This window comes from Salmo salar, chromosome ssa10, assembly GCF_905237065.1.
Source record: "Salmo salar chromosome ssa10, Ssal_v3.1, whole genome shotgun sequence".
NCBI classification, from domain to species: domain Eukaryota; kingdom Metazoa; phylum Chordata; class Actinopteri; order Salmoniformes; family Salmonidae; genus Salmo; species Salmo salar.
This window is the reverse complement of record NC_059451.1, coordinates 23,410,420-23,430,978: the sequence shown is the minus strand read 5'-3', so window position 1 is coordinate 23,430,978 and position 20,559 is coordinate 23,410,420. Positions and strand designations below refer to the sequence as shown.

The window sequence follows — 20,559 nt, the reverse complement described above, 5'->3', positions numbered from 1 at the left end:
GACTTGCTTGGGCCAAGAAACATGAGCAATGGACCGGTGGAAATTTGTCCTTTGGTCTGATGAGTCCAAATTTGAGATTTTTGGTTCCAACCGCCGTGTCTTTGTGACGTAGAGTAGGTGAACGGATGATCTCTGCATGTGTGGTTCCCACCGTGAAGAATGGAGGTGTGGGGGTGCTTTGCTGGTGCCAGTCTGATTTATTTAGAATTCAAGGCACACTTAACCAGCATGGCTACCACAGCCTTCTGCAGCAATACGCCATCCCATCTGGTTTGCGCTTAGTGGGACTATCAATTGTTTTTCAACAGAACAATGACCTAACAACTCCAGGCTGTGTAAGGGATATTTGACCAAGAAGGAGAGTGATGGAGTGCTGCATCAGATGACCTGGTCTCCAATCACCAGCCTCAACCCAATTGAGATGTTTGGGATAAGTTGGACCGCAGAGGGAAGGAAAAGCAGCCAACAAGTGCTCAGCATATGTGGGAACTCCTTCAAGACTGTTGGGAAAGCATTCCCGGTGAAGCTGGTTGAGAGAATACCAAGTGTGCAAAGCTGTCAAAGGCAAAGGGTGGCTACTTTGAAGAATCTCAAATATATTTTGATTTAACACTTTTTTGGTTACTGCATGATTCCGTGTGTGTTGTTTCATAGTTTTGATGTCTATTATTCTACAATGTAGAAAATAGTCAAAATAAAGGAACTCTTGAATGAGTTGTCCTTTTGACTGGTACTGTATGTATATGTAGCAGAAAAGCTATATATAAAAACGGTCCTCAGTGGTGTATGGGTAAAAATAAATGTACAAAAATTTAAATGTATAGCAAATGTCAGTCATTTCACTGGAATTTGTTTTTCTTCTGGGAGTTTGTTTTTGTTTTACACAATGATGGACAGATGAGGTCTGCCTGTCATAATGTCCCTGCCATTATGATCTACTGAAAGCTGTGAATACAGTATTGGTATGGCATTTTGTACTGTATTTCATTCTATTGAAAATAAATACATACTTTAAAGTATGAAGTAAACACAATGTCATGTGATAATTGTCAATGAGGAAGAGAAGCTGAATAACAACAGTCAGAAGGTCTGAATAAGAATATTTACTGAAATGTTTAAGTTGGTGAGTCATTGCTAGTCTCGTACAACCCATCCTGATCTCGAAAGCTTACATTCTGTTTCACTACGTGGACACAGTATCTATGTAGCGAAACAGAATGAAAGCTTGCAAGATCAGGATGGTTCGTGCTAGGCTTAGTCATTGCAGCAACACATTTGAAGTATTTTCAAGAATGTCTTCTAAATATTCACTACAGAATGACATGCATTACAGACAAGCCATACAAAACAAACTCAAAATAAACCTCATTATGGTAGTTAACCCTGGAGAGGAACACTGGAGTATGTGATTTAACTTTTATTTTTCTATTCAAGATCAGTGGCTGCTGCTCTCCCAGCCACATTGTAAACACCAGGCTCCAGCCTGGAACACACTGACTGAGATGAGCTGTTTTGGAGCACTGGCTAGAGAAGGGGTATTCCACAACAGGGCACTGACCATCAAAAGCAAAGAAAGATCAGTGCACTGCACAGGATGAGTGAAAGATAAAAGGCTCAGGTTGAATAAGAAGGATACAATATCTAGCATAAGTGGCGTTTAAGCACATTTCTCATTGGCTTCGTCTAGTAGCAGTACTTAAGGCGACAGTCAAGGGGGGAAAAAAATTAACATGCAAATACTGCATGTACGATTAAGGCGCATTTAGTTTTCAGAAACAAGGCAAAAGCAGATCAAGCAAGAAGAAAAGGTATCAAAAACAAACACTTGTGATATCAATAAAAAACTAAATACATCTCATCACTAAATAAAAAATGCACTATTTAAACATCCATATTTCCAACTGCAAGGAGAACCCTGATCCTTCAGTCATGTCCAGTAGTGTTAAGGCTTTTGTTGTTTTCATGAAGTACAGTATTGTATTGGCAAGAATTGATCACCGAATATGGCTGCCAAAATTGATCCAAAAACTTATTTGGAATCACCTTGCTTCTTTTCTGTTTCAGACATATCAATATTGTTGAACAGTATCAATTCTGCTACTGTAATATAAAAGACCCCTAGCTCTCCAAGTACAAATGAAAATCATATTTTTTTTATTTCAGTCGCTCTTTCAAATATGAGGGAACAGATTCAAATTGAGAGTAGAAAATAATACATGTAATGGATCATATTTTGGATCTCCATCACATATTTTTCCAACAATATAAGGCTTAGATGTGTTTCCCTGGAAAAGCTTCCCACTCCAGTAAACAATCTCTATAACAGTGGCCTCTTAAATCTAAAACAAAATACTGCTGAATAAAATCAGCTGATTATGCCTTTTTTTTCATAACATTCTTACTTAAATTCCAGCTATGCATTTCATATAGTGTCAAGGTGAGATTGTACTAGTGTGGTGTGGTGGACCATCTTGCGTGCCATGGAAGAAAGTGCTCTGTCTCCATCTAGAGTCCACTTAGGGTTTTATTTACCAGGGGCCATTGTCTGGGTAGCTTGGCACAGCAGCAGGGTATTGGGGTAGGCTTGGGCCAGTTTCATTGACAGCATTGAAGCCGGCCTCTCTCACAGGGGCACTCTTCCAGAGTCCAGTGGTCCACTCTTCCTGTGCACGCTCAAAGCTGCCCCCTCCACCACGGTACATCCTATGAACCTGATAGAAGCAGACAAACCAACCAGTCATACTGTCATGAAAGTTCATTCTATTTCCTTGCCTACAATGAGAATTGTCAAAATGGCTGTGTATTTTTTCTTGTTTGTGTGTGTGTTTCCAGGTGCTCGTGCATTTTTCAGGTGTGTGTGTGTGTGCGCGCTGGACTCACCCTGATGAGAACCAGTCCCATCAATACAGTCACCAGAGTAAAGAGCAGAGCTGAGAATAGCATGACTACAGCAGAACCCACGTTGTAGCTGAAAAACAGCACTGTCGCGATCCAACCACTTTGGGGGTTCGTCAGAGTGGTGGAGCAGTGGGGTTAGTATTTGTCAATGGCATGAATACTGGATTACATCAACTGTAGTTATTCACCTATCACAGCATGACACTGCAGTGAGTAAAATTAAGGTGGCATTGATACATAACCTACAGGTGATCTTTATTGCCAAACTGAAGATTTTAAACTGAAGATTTTTCTATATTCCTGAGGTAAGTGAAACACAAGCCATTCAGATATAGCAGCCAAAGTCCTAGACAGTCCTTTCCAGGCTTGAGGAAATAAAATATTCATACTCACCAAGCACCCCAACCAGAGATGCCCACAGTCTGAATGAGAGCAAGAACCCACTGGAGGAAGAAGATGAAGAAAAAGGCCATGAAGTTGAAGGAACTGTCAGCCCTAAGAAAGACAAAGGAAGTTATGAAGTCAGTCAAGAAAATTGTATTTGGAGTGCAAAATGATAGATGTTTGGCTTGACGTTTGTTGAGTGGACCTTACCGAAAGGCCTTGTAGAGAGGTCTAAACCAGCATGTGTAGCTGCACGGACTGAAGAGAAGAAGCCAGAGCAGGGAAAGGCCAAAATTGGCTACACTTCCCCCTCCTGCCCACCAAGCTATGCATGACACCACGTTCACACACAGTGTGACTGAATACACTGCAGAGAGAAGCAGAGACAGCAGAAAACATGAACATATTCACTCAGAATTGAATGAAACACAGTCCAGTTCCCAGAATAGGCCTATGTGTGACTCAATAAAGATTGTTGGTGTAACTCACACATCCAGAGGTTGTAGACCCTGCGCACCAGCTGTCGGTGCGGGGCTGGGATCTCCTCCTCCACATTCTGGTAAAAGCAGGGCTTGATTCGCAGGAACTTAGGCAGAGGTGGGAAGTTGTTGACCCGCTCTGAAAACGGATGATTACATGTGGGAAAACAGGATGTCAGTGCAGAGATGGCACAGGAAAACAAGAATACAGTGAAATGTTTGATTTTTTGAGACGATATTATAACAAATGGTGAGGTATAGAATAGTGAAAGTGGTCAGTGTTGATCTTTATGTCCACAATTTAACTACGAGAATTCATGATTCAATTACCATAACATACAACAAATTAATAAATACAGTTACATGTCAGGATATTATTTGACAATAATTCGTATTGTTTTGACAATCGTAATATTATTTTTGCACTAGTTGGCTGTAACTGCACCCAAACTCCAGTATTTCTCCATCTTCTTTTTAAATAGGGAGACAATTTGATTTCAGAACTTATTTCCATGAGTCATCAAAACTTGTTTTCTCATGGCTCCCTCTTGTCCAGCTGCAGCAGACATATGGTGAGCAATACGTTTGAAACATCGAATCGCAATACATATAGAATCTTGAGAATTGCAACACATCGTATCGGTACCAATGTATCGCGATAATATATCGTGAGATCCCTAGCAATTCCCAGCCCTACTGAGTATGGTATGGCTATTTGAATAAAAGTATTGAGTGTGTCACTTATAATCTGTGTCATGCACATGCATTACTTGTAGCAGGTACATGTCATGTTTCATGAAGAACATAATTGAATTGCAAAACATTTAAATACAAACCTGTCATTATGAAATCCTGTGTGTCCTTTCCTGCAACATAATACAAATAATTGGCGTACTTTACATCTCATAAAAAAATTTATGAAAAAAAAAAAGTATAAATAATTATCTGGGAACGTGCAGTGTCTAATTTACAACTAATCAACAACAAAACATACGTGCCCCTACTAGATATGGGTAGGCTAGCTAGGAGGGCATTTTTTTGTAAACCCAGTTTAAATAATAAACGAACCTTTGATACATTTCTTATATTAAGTTAAGTAGCTAGCTATAATTTGGCAAGAAAATATAACACCACGCGTAAAATAAAATGTTTGAATAACTGTCCCTATTAGCAAGCTAACGTTAATTAGCTAAAGTAACGTTAAATTAGCTAGTACTGTCAGTATGTAGATGATGATTTGTTAGCGGTCTTCAGGCGAAATGGCATGAAAAGGTAAGCTGCCGAGTGTATACAATGAACTGGTTGATAGCAGATTCAATGTTAAAGAAATAAAGCTAGTGACTGCGTAACTTATTTTCTTGTAATTCAATGTTTTGCTAGCACCTACCTGAAAACCACTAACTCCAGTTCGGTTCGGGATGGTTGTCACTAGCTACCACAGCCACAAAGTTATAAACCCCGCCCATTTCTACAATCTATCTTCTTAAAAGCAGATTTTACAGTTTAACCTAACCTCAACCCTAACCTTTACCACATTGCTAACCTTATGCCTAACCTTAAATTAAGACCAAACCGCGACATTTTGTTTTTATATATTTTTACGATATAGGCCTATGTTGACTTTGTGTCTGTGCTATCTAGCTTGTAGTGGAAACCGTTGGGTCGCGTCCAACATAATCTCCCGCACTGTATTTAGGGAGTGGTAGTTCAACACAGGTCCCACCAAGGCAAATTTGAATACGATTGTTTCGATTGTGAAACTACAGATCCCGGGACCTATATAGCACGTGGAGGGAAGACGTGTGACTTCAGAGAGCGATGAATGATTCTTGTCCCTAGATATGATAACAACTACGTTATGGAAAATGGACAATTATGTATTTTCTTGATCAACTATCAGTTTTGTGGAGTTGATGTTGAATATTATTTTCTATTGTCAGAAGTTTACTATTGCCTGATTCCCTCGACATACGTTATATTGTATTTACCATATGGTTAGGCTACATATTGGTACCATACTGTGTCCTACAAATATTTTCTACAACACTTTTTGCACCCCACAGTAGCAGAAACCCAAACAGAATATATGAAGAAACTTCACTTCTGTTGATCTCAGTCATACCTAGTTAATCCATCACTACCTCTTCAATTTGCACCCCACACCTCAACAAAAGGCTAATACTTTTCCCAAACCATAGTATTTTCTGGTGATTTTCATTGAGACGTGATACTTGCCAACTGTATTCGCCAATGAGTTGATCAATGATCATTGTGTCTGTAACTCTGAATTGTATTTATTTGTTTAGAGAGTGCAATTGACAAGGAGGAGCCCTCGCATGAAATCCTTGTTGTGAGAGGAAGAGGATATCGACAAGAAAATATTTTCCTTTTATAGATTTCAGCCATACATCTTGTTGTTATTTTTTAGTACTACATTGATATTGATCACTGCATTGTTGGGTGTAGAGTTAGCAAGAAAGGCATTTCACAGTGCTTGTGCACTTGGGGCTCCTGAGTGGTGCAGTGGTCTAAGGCAATGCATCTCAGTGCAAGAGACGTCACTACAGACGTCCCATTGGGTGGTGCACAGTTGGCCCAGTGTCATCTGGGTTTGGCTGGTGTAGGCTGTCATTGTAAATAAGAATTTGTTCTTAACTGACTTACCTAGTCAAACAAACATGACATCAAATTGTATTGGTCACATATTTAGTAGATGTTATTGCAGGTGTAGCGAAATGCTTGCGCTTAGGAGATAGAAGCAGAGCTGCCATATCTGTCAGCGCCATCTGTCCAATGTGCGTCTACCTCATGTGTCTTCTTGTCAGAGAGATTTTTCCTTTTGTATTACTTTTCAGTTCTTCTAAATTGTCAATTGTTTTGGCATCATTTTATTTTCCCATTAAAAGTATTAACTGACATTCAGACAGACATTCTGTTAATTGATTTAATATTGCATGCATGCAAGCTTGTGTTTTGATTACTAGATAGTACATACATCGTTTCTGATTGTCAACATGTTTAGAGTATTTACTGGTTGAACCCACTGAGTGACTTTGTCCAATTACAACTTTTTTAGAATTTTGTTCCACGACACTATTCAGTGGCATCCAATCACTGATCCAATCACTCTTGAAAACAGAGAAAGCAACCTATCATAAAGAACAACATCTCAAAAGAAGGCGTGACTGACAAAATATACAGAAAAAAACGTCTACATCCCGCCCTTCGGTCTGGTAGTGATCCAGCGTTCTGGCCAATCAGCAAAGGATTCTGAGGACAGCGACACGCTCCCGCCAAATCTGACTGACGGGCGCGAGGCAGCAACGGGGATCTAGGCGAAGGGTGCGTGTGGGAGATGCGGATAGAATAAAATTCACTTAGTCTTAAAAGTTATACAACCCAGTCATCGTTATATTTGCATGATATTAGTGTTACTCTGGAAGACCTGTCAATATTGCTACTTCATATGGTTTTGTGTTATTGCAACGCTTTTCCGCACAAGGATATCAAAAGTGAGGGAAGTTCTCGGATGGTGATGCTGGCGGCGGAAGATCCATCCGTGGACGGGCATTTAGCATCCACTCCACGGAGGAGAGGTAGCGACGATATTTTGCTATGTTTTAACCTTCAAATGTGTTGGGCATTTAGTTATCTAACTGAGGTAGCTATGTACTGTTTGGTTTGCCTTTCTCTACGACCGCATAGCAACTCAACACTAACTTCTGTCTAGCTAGCTAGTTTAGCTAACTAGCATGCTGCATTTAGCCAGCTAACTACTGTACTAGTAGCATGTTGTAACTAGCTAACCTCAAGTAAAGTTAGCTAGCTAACACCCAGTTATTATCGTTAGCCAGACCCTCATAACATTCCCAAGCTTAGTGTAAAGTGAGCTTTCATGTAACGTTAGCTAGCTACCCTTGAAGTTTCCTTTAGTTAATCTTTATAATTTATAAGTCAGCCAGCCAGCTTGGGCGCTAACGTCAGTTGGCTTTGATGTGATGAGTTGGTGCTAACCTTACAAGCTAGCTTGACACCCCATTGCCTTCAGTTAGCTAATCTGAACCAAAACACTCAATGACTTAGGTGGTTTTGCTGACGAGCTTGTTGATTGTCAGAAAATATAGCATTTTAATTAGACATCGAGTCACATTATCGTACTGCTACAAACTTTGCTTGCTAGCTAACTTAGCTAACAAACAAGCATTTTTTTCTTTGAGGCAACCCCTTCTCTCCCCGCAGCGGTATGAGTGTAAAGTTAGCTATAGCCGGGCCTTTGCACTGGGCTTCGGTTGATTCACCGAATGGCGGGAGAGCAAAGCTAACACCTCCCAGTAGTTTGCCCAACCACTTGTGCCATAGTCTCGTAGCTAATTTTTACTACTTGATTAAAAATTATATTTGAACGACATCGATAGTCCGTTTACTTGGTTGGTGGCAAGTCTAGATAACTTTTGATTGCTCCCTAGTTGACTGAAAAGTATTTATTACATATGTCCTTGAATAACCTGGATGCATTTGTCAAACTAACAGTATGAGTAAACTAAGAACAAAGGACTAATTATAGCAATAATACAGTTGAGTGGGAGATAAAGTAGTTGGTGATTAAGTCAAATGTGTAGAGGCTATTCTTGTGGTTGTCCTTTTGACATTTTATAAAGATACTGCACCAAATGCTTTGTTCTAGTAAATGTTGTGCAACAAAGGGACCGATAACATGTTTGCAGCTGGAGCCATTGTACTAATGCAATTACTGATAATGAAGTAAAAGTGCATTGAAAAACAAATCCATAATATAAATGCAACGTGTTGTGCAAACTTTCTGTTGGGCCCATGTTTCATGAGCTGAAATAAAATCGTAGACATTTTCCATATGCACAAATCTTATTTCTCTCAAATTTTGTGCACAAATTTGTTTAACCTCCCTGTTAGTGAGCATTTCTCCTTTGCCAATATAATCCATCCACCTGACAGGTGTGGCATATCAATAATCTGATTTTAACAGCATGATCATTACACTGGTGCACCTTGTGCTGTGTACAATTAAAAGGCCACTCTAAAATGTGCAGTTTTGTCACACAACACCACAGCTGTCTCAAGTTTTGATTGAGCGTGCAATTGGCATGCTGACTGCAGGGATGTCCACCAGAGCTGTTACCAGAAAATGTAATGTTCATTTCTCTACCATAAGCCGCCTCCAATGTCGTTTAGAAAATATGGCAGTATGTTGAACCGGCCTCACAACCGCAGACCACGTGTAACCACACCAGCCCAGGACGTCCACATCAGGCCTCTTCACCTACAGGATTGTCTGAGACCAGCCACCAGGACAGTTGATGAAACTGGGCTTACACAACTAAAAGTTTCTGACAGTTTGTGCAGAAATTCGTCTCAGGAAGCTCATATGCGTCCTCACCAGGTCTTGACCTGGCTGCAGTTTAGCGTCGTAACCAACTTCAGTGGGCAAATACTAAACTTTGATGGCCACTGGCATGCTGGAGAAATATGCTCTTCACGGATGAATCCCGGGTTCATCTGTACCGAGCAGATGGCAAACAGTGTATGCCGTTGTGTTGGTGAGCAGTTTGCCGATGTCAACGTTGTGAACAGAGTGCCCCGTGGTGGGGGGGGTTATGGTATGGGCAGGCATAAGCTACGGACAACAAACACAATTGCATTTTATCAATGGCCATATGAATGCAGAGATACTGTCACGAGATCCTGAGGCCCATTGTCATGCCAGTCATCTGCAGCCACCACATGTTTCGGCATGATAATGCACGGCCCCATATCGCAAGTATCTGTACACTTCCTGGAAGCTGAAAATGTCCCAGTTCTTCCATGGCCTACATACTTGTTGTCCATGTTTGGGATGCTCTGGATTGACGTGTACGACAGCATGTTCCAGTTCCCGCCAATATCCATATACTGACTAGTTTTCAGATCTACGATCTTACCATTTAAGGTATCTGTTACCAACAGATGCTTATCTGTATTCGAAATCATGTGAAATCCATAGATTAGGGCATAATGAATATATTTAAATTGACTGATTTGAAATTGTTGCATTTTATATTTTTGTTCAGAAAAGGTTTCATGACAGGAGAATGATTGTGGGATTGTTGTCCTCTCATCTTCCATACCCTGTTTTGGTTACAGGTATGGATGGCAAAGTCAAACCCAGCAATGCTAACAAGAAGCTTGTTCAGGGTAAGTGAATCTGGTGTTTTGAATGCATATCAGATGGTTTTATTTTGCAAAAGGAGACAGCATTATGCATCATCAAACTATTTGAAACAATTCATAGAAATTATGATTTAGTAAATTATATTTCAAATGAATCAAATTCATGTAATAATTTAGTCTTTGCTTTATCACTCTAAATGTTATCATTATTGTTTTCCCAAAGATTTGTTAATATAACATAGATTTAGTCCAACTTGAACATCAGTGATGATAAAGGATATTTTCTCCTCAGCTCGTCTTCCATTCAAGCGTTTAAACCCAGAGCCCAAGGAGACCAGTGAGTCCAAAAGGACCTGCACCCTTTCCCGGCCTGGGCTCTCAGATGGGGAGAATGAATCCGATTGCTCCCCCCTACCTGTGTGCCATGGACCTGCCCTGGTTAACGGCCGTGGCCCCCTGGATGGATTCATGAGTCGCAGTACCCAAGTGTCCCCTGCCAAAAGCATAATTATTGATCTCACTGAGGACTCCAATTCAACTGACCTTTTAAAGCAGCAACCTACGACACCCATTGTTGCCTCGTGTCCTCCAACACAAAACAACAACCTGAGCAAAACCCTAAGTGCTGTAACAGCCACTAAAACAGATCACACTGCCAAGACAGAGCCCATAGACTACAACCTGGGGGATGAACAGAAGGATGGGGAGGAGGAGAAGGACAGGGGGGACACAGCATCCATCTCACAGCTAGACACCACACAGGGTTCTGACACGGAGGAAGACGAAGAGGAAGACGAGGAACAAGAGCAGTCTGTTGAGGCTGATATGTCCAGTCATGGGAATGGGTCCATGCTTTCTCCTTCATCCACCAGCTCTCTGTCAGCAGCCGAGAGCTCCCCAGAGGCTGCTAAGACAGAGAACACTCCAACTGTCACAGTGAGTACAAAATGGCAATTAAATTCAATAAACATTCAATGTCAGCAGTGATTTTTGAATAAATGTACATCAGCAAGCTCCTGTTAACTTTTCATGTCACTATTCTGAAATGAAAAATTATAAATCTATAGGTTACCTATCTTCCTCTGTCTTTACAGGAGCCAAATACCACCCCTAAAATAGAGCAGAAAACTGTGAAAAGACGATCTTTAAAGGTATAATTAGCGGCAATAAGACATTTTAGTATTTTGCTTACTTTTGCATCCAAATGCCTATTTAAACATCTTCATCTAGACACTTATCTAAAACGGAATTTGTGCTTCTCTCCATAGAGTTTGCAGGAGCAAGAGGAGAGGCTACACCAGCGCAAAGAGAGAGAGCGGCAGCGGGAGGAGGCTAAAGACGCTAAAGAGAAGAAGAAAGAGGAGGCTCGCAAACTGAAGGAGGAGAGGGAGAAGGAAAGAAAGGAGAAAAAGGAGAAAGAAGAGCGTGAAAAAAGAGAGAAAAGGGAGAAAGAGGAAAAGGAAAAAGCAGAGAAATTAAGAGCGAAAGAGGAGCAACGCAAATCGAAGCAAGAGTGAGTGTTGCTTGATCAAAAACCAGCTAGCTACAGATCTGAAATGTCTTGTTACTTTTATATTGACTCGACTGGAAAAATTGATTGAATGTTTATTTATTTTTTATTAAAGCAAATGTAATCCTTGCAATTGACATTCACATATAATTTCCCCCAGGGCAAAACTTGAAGAAAAGAGAAAGAAAGAGGAGGAAAAACGGTTGAAAGAAGAGAAGGATGTGAGTTGATAATTTTGTATCTATTCTCTAAAATTAAATGTAATGTCTGACACTGACATTTTTAACCTCTCTGGGGTATGTGGCATCCCACCCGCGGGACACACTATTCAACAGCCAGTGAAATAGCAGGGCGGCAAATTAAAAACAACAAAAATCTCATAATTCAAATTTCTCAAACATACAACTATTATTTCCCATTTTAAAGATGCACTTCTCATTAATCCAACCACATTGTCCGATTTCAAAAAGGCTTTACGGCGAAAGCATAACATTAGATTATGTTAGGACAGCGCTGAGACAAGAAAAACCACACAGCCATTTTCCAAGCAAGGAGAGGCGTCACAAAAACCAGAAATACAGCTAAAATTAATCACTAACCTTTGACGATCTTCATCAGATGACACTCCCAGGACTCAATGTTACACAATACATGTATGTTTTGTTCAATAAAGTTAATATTTGTATCCATAAACCCCATTTTACATTGGTGCGTGATGTTCAGAAAATGTTTTGCCTCAAACTGCCGGTGAATGAGCACATCAATTTACAAAAATACTCATCATAAACGTTGATAAAATGTACAACAGTTATTGAAAGAATTCTAGATACACTTCTCCTTAATGCAACCGCTGTGTCAGATTTCAAAATAGCTTTACGGCGAAAGCAGTGTTCAATATTCTGAGTACAGAGCTCAGCCATCAAAGCAAGCTATACAGTTACCCGCCAAGTTCTGGAGTCAACAAAACTCAGAAATAGTATTATAACTCTAAACTTACCTTTGCTGATCTTCGTCGGAATGCACTCCCATTTCCACAAGAAATGTTTGTTTTGTTCGATAACTCCATATTTATGTCCAAATACCTCAGTTTTGTTCGCGCGTTCAGATCACTATTCCAAAGGCACAATGCGCGAGCGTAAAACCATAGCCGAAAAGTCAAAAAGTTCCATTACCGTTCGTAGAAACATGTCAAACGATGTTTACAATCAATCCTTAGGGTCTTTTTATCATAAATATTCAATAATATTCCAACCGGACAATAGCGTATTCATTACAGAGGAAAAGGAAGGAACGGCGCGCCTGTGTGACCGCGCAGTAAACAACTCATTGGTCTCAGGCAGTCCACTTGTTGAGTCAGCTCTTATTCTCTCCCCAGTAACAGTAGAAGCATGAAACACAGTTCTAAAGACTGTTGACATCTAGTGGAAGCCTTAGGAAGTGCAAAATGAACCCTAAGTCACTGTATAGGCAATCACTTAAAAAATACAAACCTCAAATTTCCACACTGCCTGGTTAGATTTTTCTCAGGTTTTTGCCTGCCATGTGAGTTATGTTATACTCACAGACATCATTCAAATAGTTTTAGAAACTTCAGTGTTTTCTATCCAAATCTACTAATAATATGCATATCCTACCTTCTGAGCCTGAGTAGCAGGCAGTTTACTACGGGCACGCCTTTCATCCAGATGTCAAAATACTGCCCCCTACCCTAGAAGTTAAGCTTGACAATTGCCACTTAATTGTAACAGACCTGATAATGCATCTTAACATTTTCTATACAGAGGCTCAAAGCCGAGAAAGCTGAGATCACACGATTTCTACAGAAACCCAAGACTCCCCAGCAGGCCACAAAGGTAAGATTCCTCTGACTGGATTGAACAAGAAGGGGAAAAAAATAGAAATCACAAAATGGTGGTGTTAATTTAATGTAAAACTTTTCTTACCTTTATCTCTCCTACTTCAGACCCTTGCGTCTGCCTGTGAAAAGTTTGCCCCGTTTGAGATAAAGGAGCACATGTGTCTGGCGCCGCTGACCCGAGTCCAATGTGCGGATGTGGTCCTGGAGGAACTGGACCGGTACCTGGCTAAACCTGATGGAAGCCTGGATGGCCTGAGTGACTGGACCAGAAATAAGCCCCGCAGATCAGGCCAGACCAAGCCCAGAAGCACATACCCTATGAGGTGAGACCACCACACCCTTAAAAAAAAATCTGTGGGGACTTGAATTACTGAAGTCTTGACATTTTTGAGAAACTGAAGAATCAGGGATTCCTACTGGAAAGAAGCCATTTTCTGTACTCTCCTATTTTGACGTTGCCACCTGTTTCTGTTGTCTGCATAGGGAGTGTATGGCGGTGGTGGAGGGGCCCAAATCAGACGGTGTGCCTGACCGGCAGCACTACGGCCGCATGAAGCTCCTTCAGTTCCGTGAGAACTACCGGCCTGCCTACTGGGGCACGTGGAGGAAAAACAGCCCCCACATCTCCCCTCGCTGCCCTCTCAGAAAGGACAAGGTGAGGCTTCCCTCATACTCTGACCATGATCCTTTTCAGTCCCTTCACTTCTTGAATGAGGGAAAAAAGTATTTGATCCCCTGCTGATTTTGTACGTTTGCCCACTGACAAGGTAATTATCAGTCTATAATTCTAATGGTAGGTTTATTTGGACAGTGAGAGACAGAATAACAACAACAAAAAATCCATAAAACCGCATGTCAAAAATGTTATAAAATGATTTGCATTTTAATGAGGGAAATAAGTATTTGACCCCTCTGCAAAACATGACTTAGTACTTGGTGGCAAAACCCTTGTTGGCAATCACAGAGGTCAGACATTTCTTGTAGTTGGCCACCAGGTTTGCACACATCTCAGGAGGGATTTTGTCCCACTCCTCTTTGCAGATCTTCTCCAAGTCATTAAGGTTTCGAGGCTGACGTTTGGCAACTCGAACCTTCAGCTCCCTCCACATATTTTCTATGGGATTAAGGTCTAGAGACTGGCTAGGCCACTCCAGGACCTTAATGTGCTTCTTCTTGAGCCACTCCTTTGTTGCCTTGGCCGTGTGTTTTGGGTCATTGTCATGCTGGAATACCCATCCACGACCCATTTTCAATGCCCTGGATGAGGGAAGGAGGTTCTCACCCAAGATTTGACGGTACATTCCATCGTCCCTTTGATGCGGTGAAGTTGTCCTGTCCCCTTAGCAGAAAAACACCCCCAAAGCATAATGTTTCCACCTCCATGTTTGACGGTGGAGATGGTGTTCTTGGGGTCAAAGGCAGCATTCCTCCTCCTCCAAACACGGCAAGTTGAGTTGATGACAAAGAGCTCCATTTTGGTCTCATCTGACCACAACACTTTCACCCAGTTGTCCTCTGAATCATTCAGATGTTCATTGGCAAACTTCAGACGGGCACGTATATGTGCTTTCTTGAGCAGGTGGACCTTGCGGGTGCTGCAGGATTTCAGTCCTTCACGGCGTAGTGTGTTACCAATTGTTTTCTTGGTGACTATGGTCCCAGCTGCCTTGAGATCATTGACAAGATCCTCCCGTGTAGTTCTGGGCTGATTCTTCACCGTTCTCATGATCATTGCAACCCCACGAGGTGAGATCTTGCATGGAGCCCCAGGCTGAGGGAGATGGACAGTTCTTTTGTGTTTCTTCCATTTGCGAATAATCGCACCAACTGTTGTCACCTTCTCACCAAGCTGCTTGGCGATGGTCTTGTAGCCCATTCCAGCCTTGTGTAGGTCTACAATCTTGTCCCTGACATCCTTGGAGAGCTCTTTGGTCTTGGCCATGGTGGAGAGTTTAGAATCTGATTGATTGCTTCTGTGGACAGGTGTCTTTTATACAGGTAACAAGCTGCGATTAGGAGCACTCCCTTTAAGAGTGTGCTCCTATTCTCAGCTCGTTACCTGTATAAAAGACACCTGGGAGCCAGATATCTTTCTGATTGAGAGGGGGTCAAATACTTATTTCCCTCTAAGGCCAGGTCGCAATTGTAAATGAGAACTTGTTCTCAACTTGCCTACCTGGTTAAATAAAGGTGAAATAAAATAAATAAATAAAATTAAAATGCAAATCAATTTGTAACATTTTTGACATGTGTTTTTCTGGATTTTTTGTTGTTATTCTGTCTCTCTCACTGTTCAAATAAACCTACCATTAAAATTATAGACTGATCATTTCTTTGTCAGTGGGCAAACGTACAAAATCAGTAGGGGATCAAATACTTTTTTCCCTCACTGTATCCAGGTTTGACTTAAGGTTTAGATTTGTAATTGTTTTATTTTATTATTATTATTATTATTATTAACTTAGGTATTGTTAGCTAGCGCTAGTCAGATGTACCTGCGCCAAAACTCTGGTATTTTTCATCCTATAGCTTGTTCCCATCGTTTTTAGATAATGAGCCAACATGTTTTCAGCACTTATTTCCCTGACTGATGGAAACTCGTTTTGTCATGCTCTCTTCTCTCTGCAGCAGAGATATAGGGCGCAATCGTCAAATCACAGTATTGAATCGCAATACATATAGAATTGTGATAATCGCAATGCATATCGTATCGGCACCTAAGTATTGTGATATCATATCGTGAGGTCCCTGGTAAGATGTCAGTTGTTCTGTGACTTCCATGTTTCATGTGCTTTCTATGTAGGATTAAAGTCTGTGTTCCCTCTAGGACCTGTTGGATTATGAGGTGGACAGTGATGAGGAGTGGGAGGAAGAGGAGCCAGGAGAGTCCCTGTCACACAGTGAAGGGGTAGGTCTCTTTTTCAATACACTTCTGTCACAGTTTTTGATGTTGTTTGATATCAAGATTAGCTCATTGTTGCAAACTGAATCATTCTAGCTGATTGTGAGGACCTAAACTGACTCTTGTTTTTGCAGGAGGATAATGATAATGATGGAGGTGAAAATGATGACGATGATGAGGATGGTTTCTTCGTACCACATGGATACCTATCAGACGGGGAGGGCGCATTGGAGGAAGAGGTACGTTCAATTGCCCTTCATTCCGTATGCATGTCTTTATTTACTGTTCTTTTCCAGTGGACTGGTTTGACTAATGATTGATGTGCTTTACATTGTAAGGGGTGGAGACATTATCCACGGCTTATTTTTAGCACACGTAATTGCTCCTATCCCTGTGGTGTGATTCCAGGAGGGTGGCGACCCAGAGAAGCAGAAGGTGCGTCAGAAGCTGAAGGCCCGGGAGTGGGATGAGCTGATGGCCAAGAAGAAGGTGAAGGTGCTAGAGGCTGTGGTGAGGGGCTGTGTGTGGGAGGGACAGGGTCCCCATCTGGAGCTCTTGCAGCAGTTTGCGGTGTGCCTGCTGGAACCCCTGCCCAAGCCAGAGCCCTCCACCCCAGAGGACAACACACAGAAACTACAACAGAAACTACAAGAAGATGAGCAGCGTGAGTACATTCTTATGCCTGGGGGAACATCATGCAGGTAAGCGGAGTTCTTTTGTCTCTGCAGTATTGTCTTTTAGAACCTTTTGGGCCTTAGCCTTGTCACCGCTAAGTGATCATCTGAGTCATGTTTTACTGACTGAAGCGTGATGAAATGTAGGTCTTGGTTTGCATGGAAAAACTGACCAGGTGTGCTTGTCTTTTGATATGCTTATCTGAGTTCTTACAGAATGATGTACATTGGTAATTTGGTTGAGCCATGTGCTGTTCAAATAGTGTCACTAGCTAGGTTTCCATCCAATTGGCTACAGATTTTCATACAAATATTCTAAAATCCGCATGAAGAAAATGTGCATTTTCCCACTAGTTGTGTTCCCACCAAACGGACTTGTTGCAGATAAAAAATATGTGCATGATGATGTAGTGCACACAATGTACTGTTTCGTGTAAGTTTTCATGTACTGAATACAAATCTAAAGTTGTGTGTTTCCATCGCACTTTCAACTCTACCGATAGTTTTGTCACATACTATTGCGTTAATTAGCAAATGTGCATACTCTGGTCTTGGCACGTGCGCTCTAGCCAACAGCTCACAGATACAGTGCAGGTAGGCTAGTCTACATGAGATTATTATTGGAAAGGAGCATCAAGTTCACTGCACTTTCATCACTGTGAAGTTCATCAGAACTGATTTAATATGTAGTCTAATAAATGGTTTCCCAGGTTGTAGTGGGAGGAAAACACACCATATCATCGCATGACTACAAGTTTACTTCGATATGATTGTTATATCAATATTTTCACATAAAGGCATTTCCACCGCCGTTTCTCGCATAATACATGTTACAGACAAAAAGATCCCACCATGTCTAACGAACAAATGACCTGTCTACATTTTATAAATTGTACCGAAACTTCTTGTTTCCATCACAGCTGTTGTGATAAAAAAAAAAATGTATATGGTGTAACTTGGAAAAGTCATACCGATGGAGACATGGTTAGTTTTGGCTGACTTTTTTGAGTAGCTCTGAATGGTCAAACTGTAGTTACCTGAGCACTAACTGACTTCAGCATGCATTTATGTCTACACCAAGGGTGTTAAACATGCATAGGTTTTTCCCTGGGGAATGACCTCACTCTACATTGAAATGACTAAAACCAAATTGAAACTGTGAAGAAATTATAATAGTGATAATGATAATTACTCTGTCCGCTTGGTAACAATCACCAAAACAAAAGCTAGACAGTCAGGGAGAATTGAAATAAAATACAAAGGGATATTTCTATCTTTTTGCTAATTTTGACGGCAAATAAATTGATGGCAAGGAAATATAACCCGTCTTTAGAGTGGGCCTCCTGACCTCGTTAAAGACCGAAAGTGGCCCACGGGGCAAAATTAGATTGGTGTAGACCAGGGGTGTCAAACTATCTTTTGATTGTGGTGATGGATATAACACCCGAGACTGATATGAGATCTATCTGTACTCATCATGAAGCACTTATTGATAGCTGTCTAGACTGCAAGGGAGACATCTAAACTAAAGACCATTCACAATCACGTAAGAGATCTGTATTGTTTTCAGACCAGCTTTGTGTTATCGAAGTCACTTAGTATTTACTGTGCCACAAGTGATTGTGAACTGTCAACACTCTTCATGGCTGACCTGAGTTGCTCAATAGCTCCGAGGGAGTATCTGTTCATATTGAATGGCGCCTTTTGCCCAAACCTTGCGTGAATAAGCCTAGATGTAGAATGTGTTTTAAAAAACCTTCCTATCTCCCTTCCCAAACCATATCTTCAGTGCTGTTCCAGTTGTTGCCCCTGCTACATGGAAATGTGAACAGTAATAAGGTGATCATCACAGAGTTCCAGGAGTTTTGTCGCCAGCAGTCGACCTCGCCCATCTCCAGCCCTCAGAACTCAGGAGACAACATCCCCACCAGGTGACTTCAAACCTGATTTACTTAACGTTTGCTATTTTACAGAATTAGTCAAGTCATATACGGTCATTATTAAACTTGTGCAGATGCTTTATAAAAGTATTCATTTTTCATTACTGAAATGGTCTCCCATCTGCTTCTGCTCTAGGGTCCGTCTAAAGCGCCTTATCAAGGGGAACGCTGTGTATGAGAAGCGCTCAGCCTTCAGACGCTGCTGCTGGTACGTCAAATCAGACGTCCTGGCTCGCTTCATCCAGGAGGCCCTCCCTGTACCCTGCCAGTGGAACTACCTCACCTCAGGGACTCATGTGCCCCGTGAAGAGGCCCCAGTGGCCACAGGCTCACAGGGCAACTCCCCAACCATCCCCCAGCCCTCCCACACGCCATCCTCCAAGACCCCCTCCTCCAACAAGAGGAAGAGTGCCGGCAGCATGTCCATCACCAAGTTCATGAAGAAGGCTGCCGACCCTGAGCAGGTAGGACACGTCTGGTGAAATCTTCATATGAAGTAGCTTTGTTCTGATCCTATTGCTTTGACTGTTACGTAAGATTCTAATGTACTCCTTTCTTTCAGGCGGAGGCGATGAAGACAGATGGGTTCCAGGCAGACACAGAGGAAGATGAGGATGAAGCAGACTGCGTCATAATCAGCACACAGAAAGGTCAGTTTCCTGGCATATTGTCTGCCTTTAGACAGGAGTTAAGTGGAATTGAGAGACAGGGTAATAGTTTGTCCTAGATATTTCTAGGAGGGGAGGCATTGACATTGAATGTCTTACTCTGCAGGATCTTCCAGAAAAGAAACTTCCCCCACAGAGAACAAGAGCACAGAACAAATGGAGGTGACCCCCTCTGACACAGCTGCTCTCTTCCTGCCTCGGGCCACTCCCACCCTGGCCACCGCCTAAGGACTGCCCCCTGACTCTGGGTGTGTGCGTTTGTCAGAAATAAAATCAGGTCTTCAAGATAACACACTGGTAGTGGCACACATGCCACCCACACGGTATTACAACCCCACTCTGCTCCGTTAAGTACCAGACAGTGCCTGTAAAAAGGAAAGTGTCTGACAAAGAAACTCATTGGTGTATTTTGTTCCAATGTTAAACCATTCATTACTTGGTTCAGTTGGAATGTCAGACATGTTTATATGGATGTCTTTGCTTGGTGAGGAGTTGGAGATGGCTCAGACAGTCAAGGCTCTGCTACTACCACAGCTGATTGGGTGGACCAGTGCCCACTGAAGTAGTTGCTGTCTGCTTCACCGTAGGCCCAGTAACTTTTATATGTATTTGTTTTAAAAAATATATACTTGAACTGGTTGAATTCATTAAAAATAAATAATGATTAAATGTACTGCACTTTTATATGCCCTCCCCCTGCCTTATCTGGATGCCTTTATCAACACACCACCACTCATCCATCCTTTCAAGAAGTACTTCATTCAATATGGCAAGTGCTGTTGTCTTTCAGGCTGCTAACGTAGTGCTTATTGTACTATTCTAAACCTCCATTTTGTGTTTGTTAATAATGGTTGAGGTGGAATAGTAAATGGCTGACCAATATTAAAAACATTGCGGTTTGCCTTACATTTTTGTGGCAGAGAATGCTCTCCTGTTGCAGTTTGCAGGTATGATTTAAGGTGTCTCACAACTTCTTTAAATAAAGCATTATTTAAAAATGAACATGCTTTATGTGCAGCCATTTGCAAATCCTAAATGTTTCTTTTTTTTATGGGGGATAAAG

General features: G+C 41.5%; 2 protein-coding genes across 3 annotated transcripts; one reads left to right on the top strand and one right to left on the bottom strand.

Annotated features, from left to right (window-relative positions):
* Positions 1-1,088: 1,088 nt before the first annotated feature.
* Positions 1,089-5,175, bottom strand: scam4 (Secretory carrier-associated membrane protein 4). 2 transcript variants are annotated; one of them, XM_014215730.2, is made up of 7 exons: positions 4,978-5,126; positions 4,598-4,627; positions 3,772-3,900; positions 3,493-3,649; positions 3,292-3,393; positions 2,881-2,998; positions 1,089-2,711 (listed from the first exon to the last, which is right to left on the bottom strand). In XM_014215730.2, exons 2-7 carry the CDS (start codon positions 4,602-4,604, stop codon positions 2,529-2,531), a joined length of 696 nt encoding a protein of 231 aa, XP_014071205.1. In that variant the 5' UTR covers positions 4,605-4,627; positions 4,978-5,126; the 3' UTR covers positions 1,089-2,528.
* A 1,875-nt stretch (positions 5,176-7,050) lies between these two features.
* Positions 7,051-20,498, top strand: LOC106613808 (chromatin assembly factor 1 subunit A). The gene is made up of 16 exons (XM_014216438.2): positions 7,051-7,357; positions 9,918-9,968; positions 10,237-10,880; positions 11,039-11,095; positions 11,213-11,457; positions 11,615-11,675; positions 13,236-13,307; positions 13,418-13,635; positions 13,796-13,967; positions 16,140-16,220; positions 16,349-16,453; positions 16,623-16,878; positions 18,678-18,819; positions 18,965-19,292; positions 19,391-19,478; positions 19,603-20,498. Exons 1-16 carry the CDS (start codon positions 7,228-7,230, stop codon positions 19,722-19,724), a joined length of 2,772 nt encoding a protein of 923 aa, XP_014071913.1. The 5' UTR covers positions 7,051-7,227; the 3' UTR covers positions 19,725-20,498.
* The last annotated feature ends 61 nt before the right edge of the window (positions 20,499-20,559 follow it).

What these genes read in the sequence shown, in the direction of transcription:
- scam4 (XM_014215730.2), bottom strand. An exon ending in GGTCTACAACCTCTGGATGT is followed by an intron (nt 3,650 to 3,771) that starts GTGAGTTACACC and finishes TTCTCTCTGCAG; the next exon opens with TGTATTCAGTCACACTGTGT. An exon ending in TGGGACTGGTTCTCATCAGG is followed by an intron (nt 2,712 to 2,880) that starts GTGAGTCCAGCG and finishes TGCTTCTATCAG; the next exon opens with GTTCATAGGATGTACCGTGG.
- LOC106613808 (XM_014216438.2), top strand. Translation starts at nt 7,228, where the DNA reads ATGGTTTTGTGTTATTGCAACGCTTTTCCGCACAAGGATATCAAAAGT. An exon ending in TGAAAAGACGATCTTTAAAG is followed by an intron (nt 11,096 to 11,212) that starts GTATAATTAGCG and finishes TTCTCTCCATAG; the next exon opens with AGTTTGCAGGAGCAAGAGGA. An exon ending in CATAATCAGCACACAGAAAG is followed by an intron (nt 19,479 to 19,602) that starts GTCAGTTTCCTG and finishes CTTACTCTGCAG; the next exon opens with GATCTTCCAGAAAAGAAACT.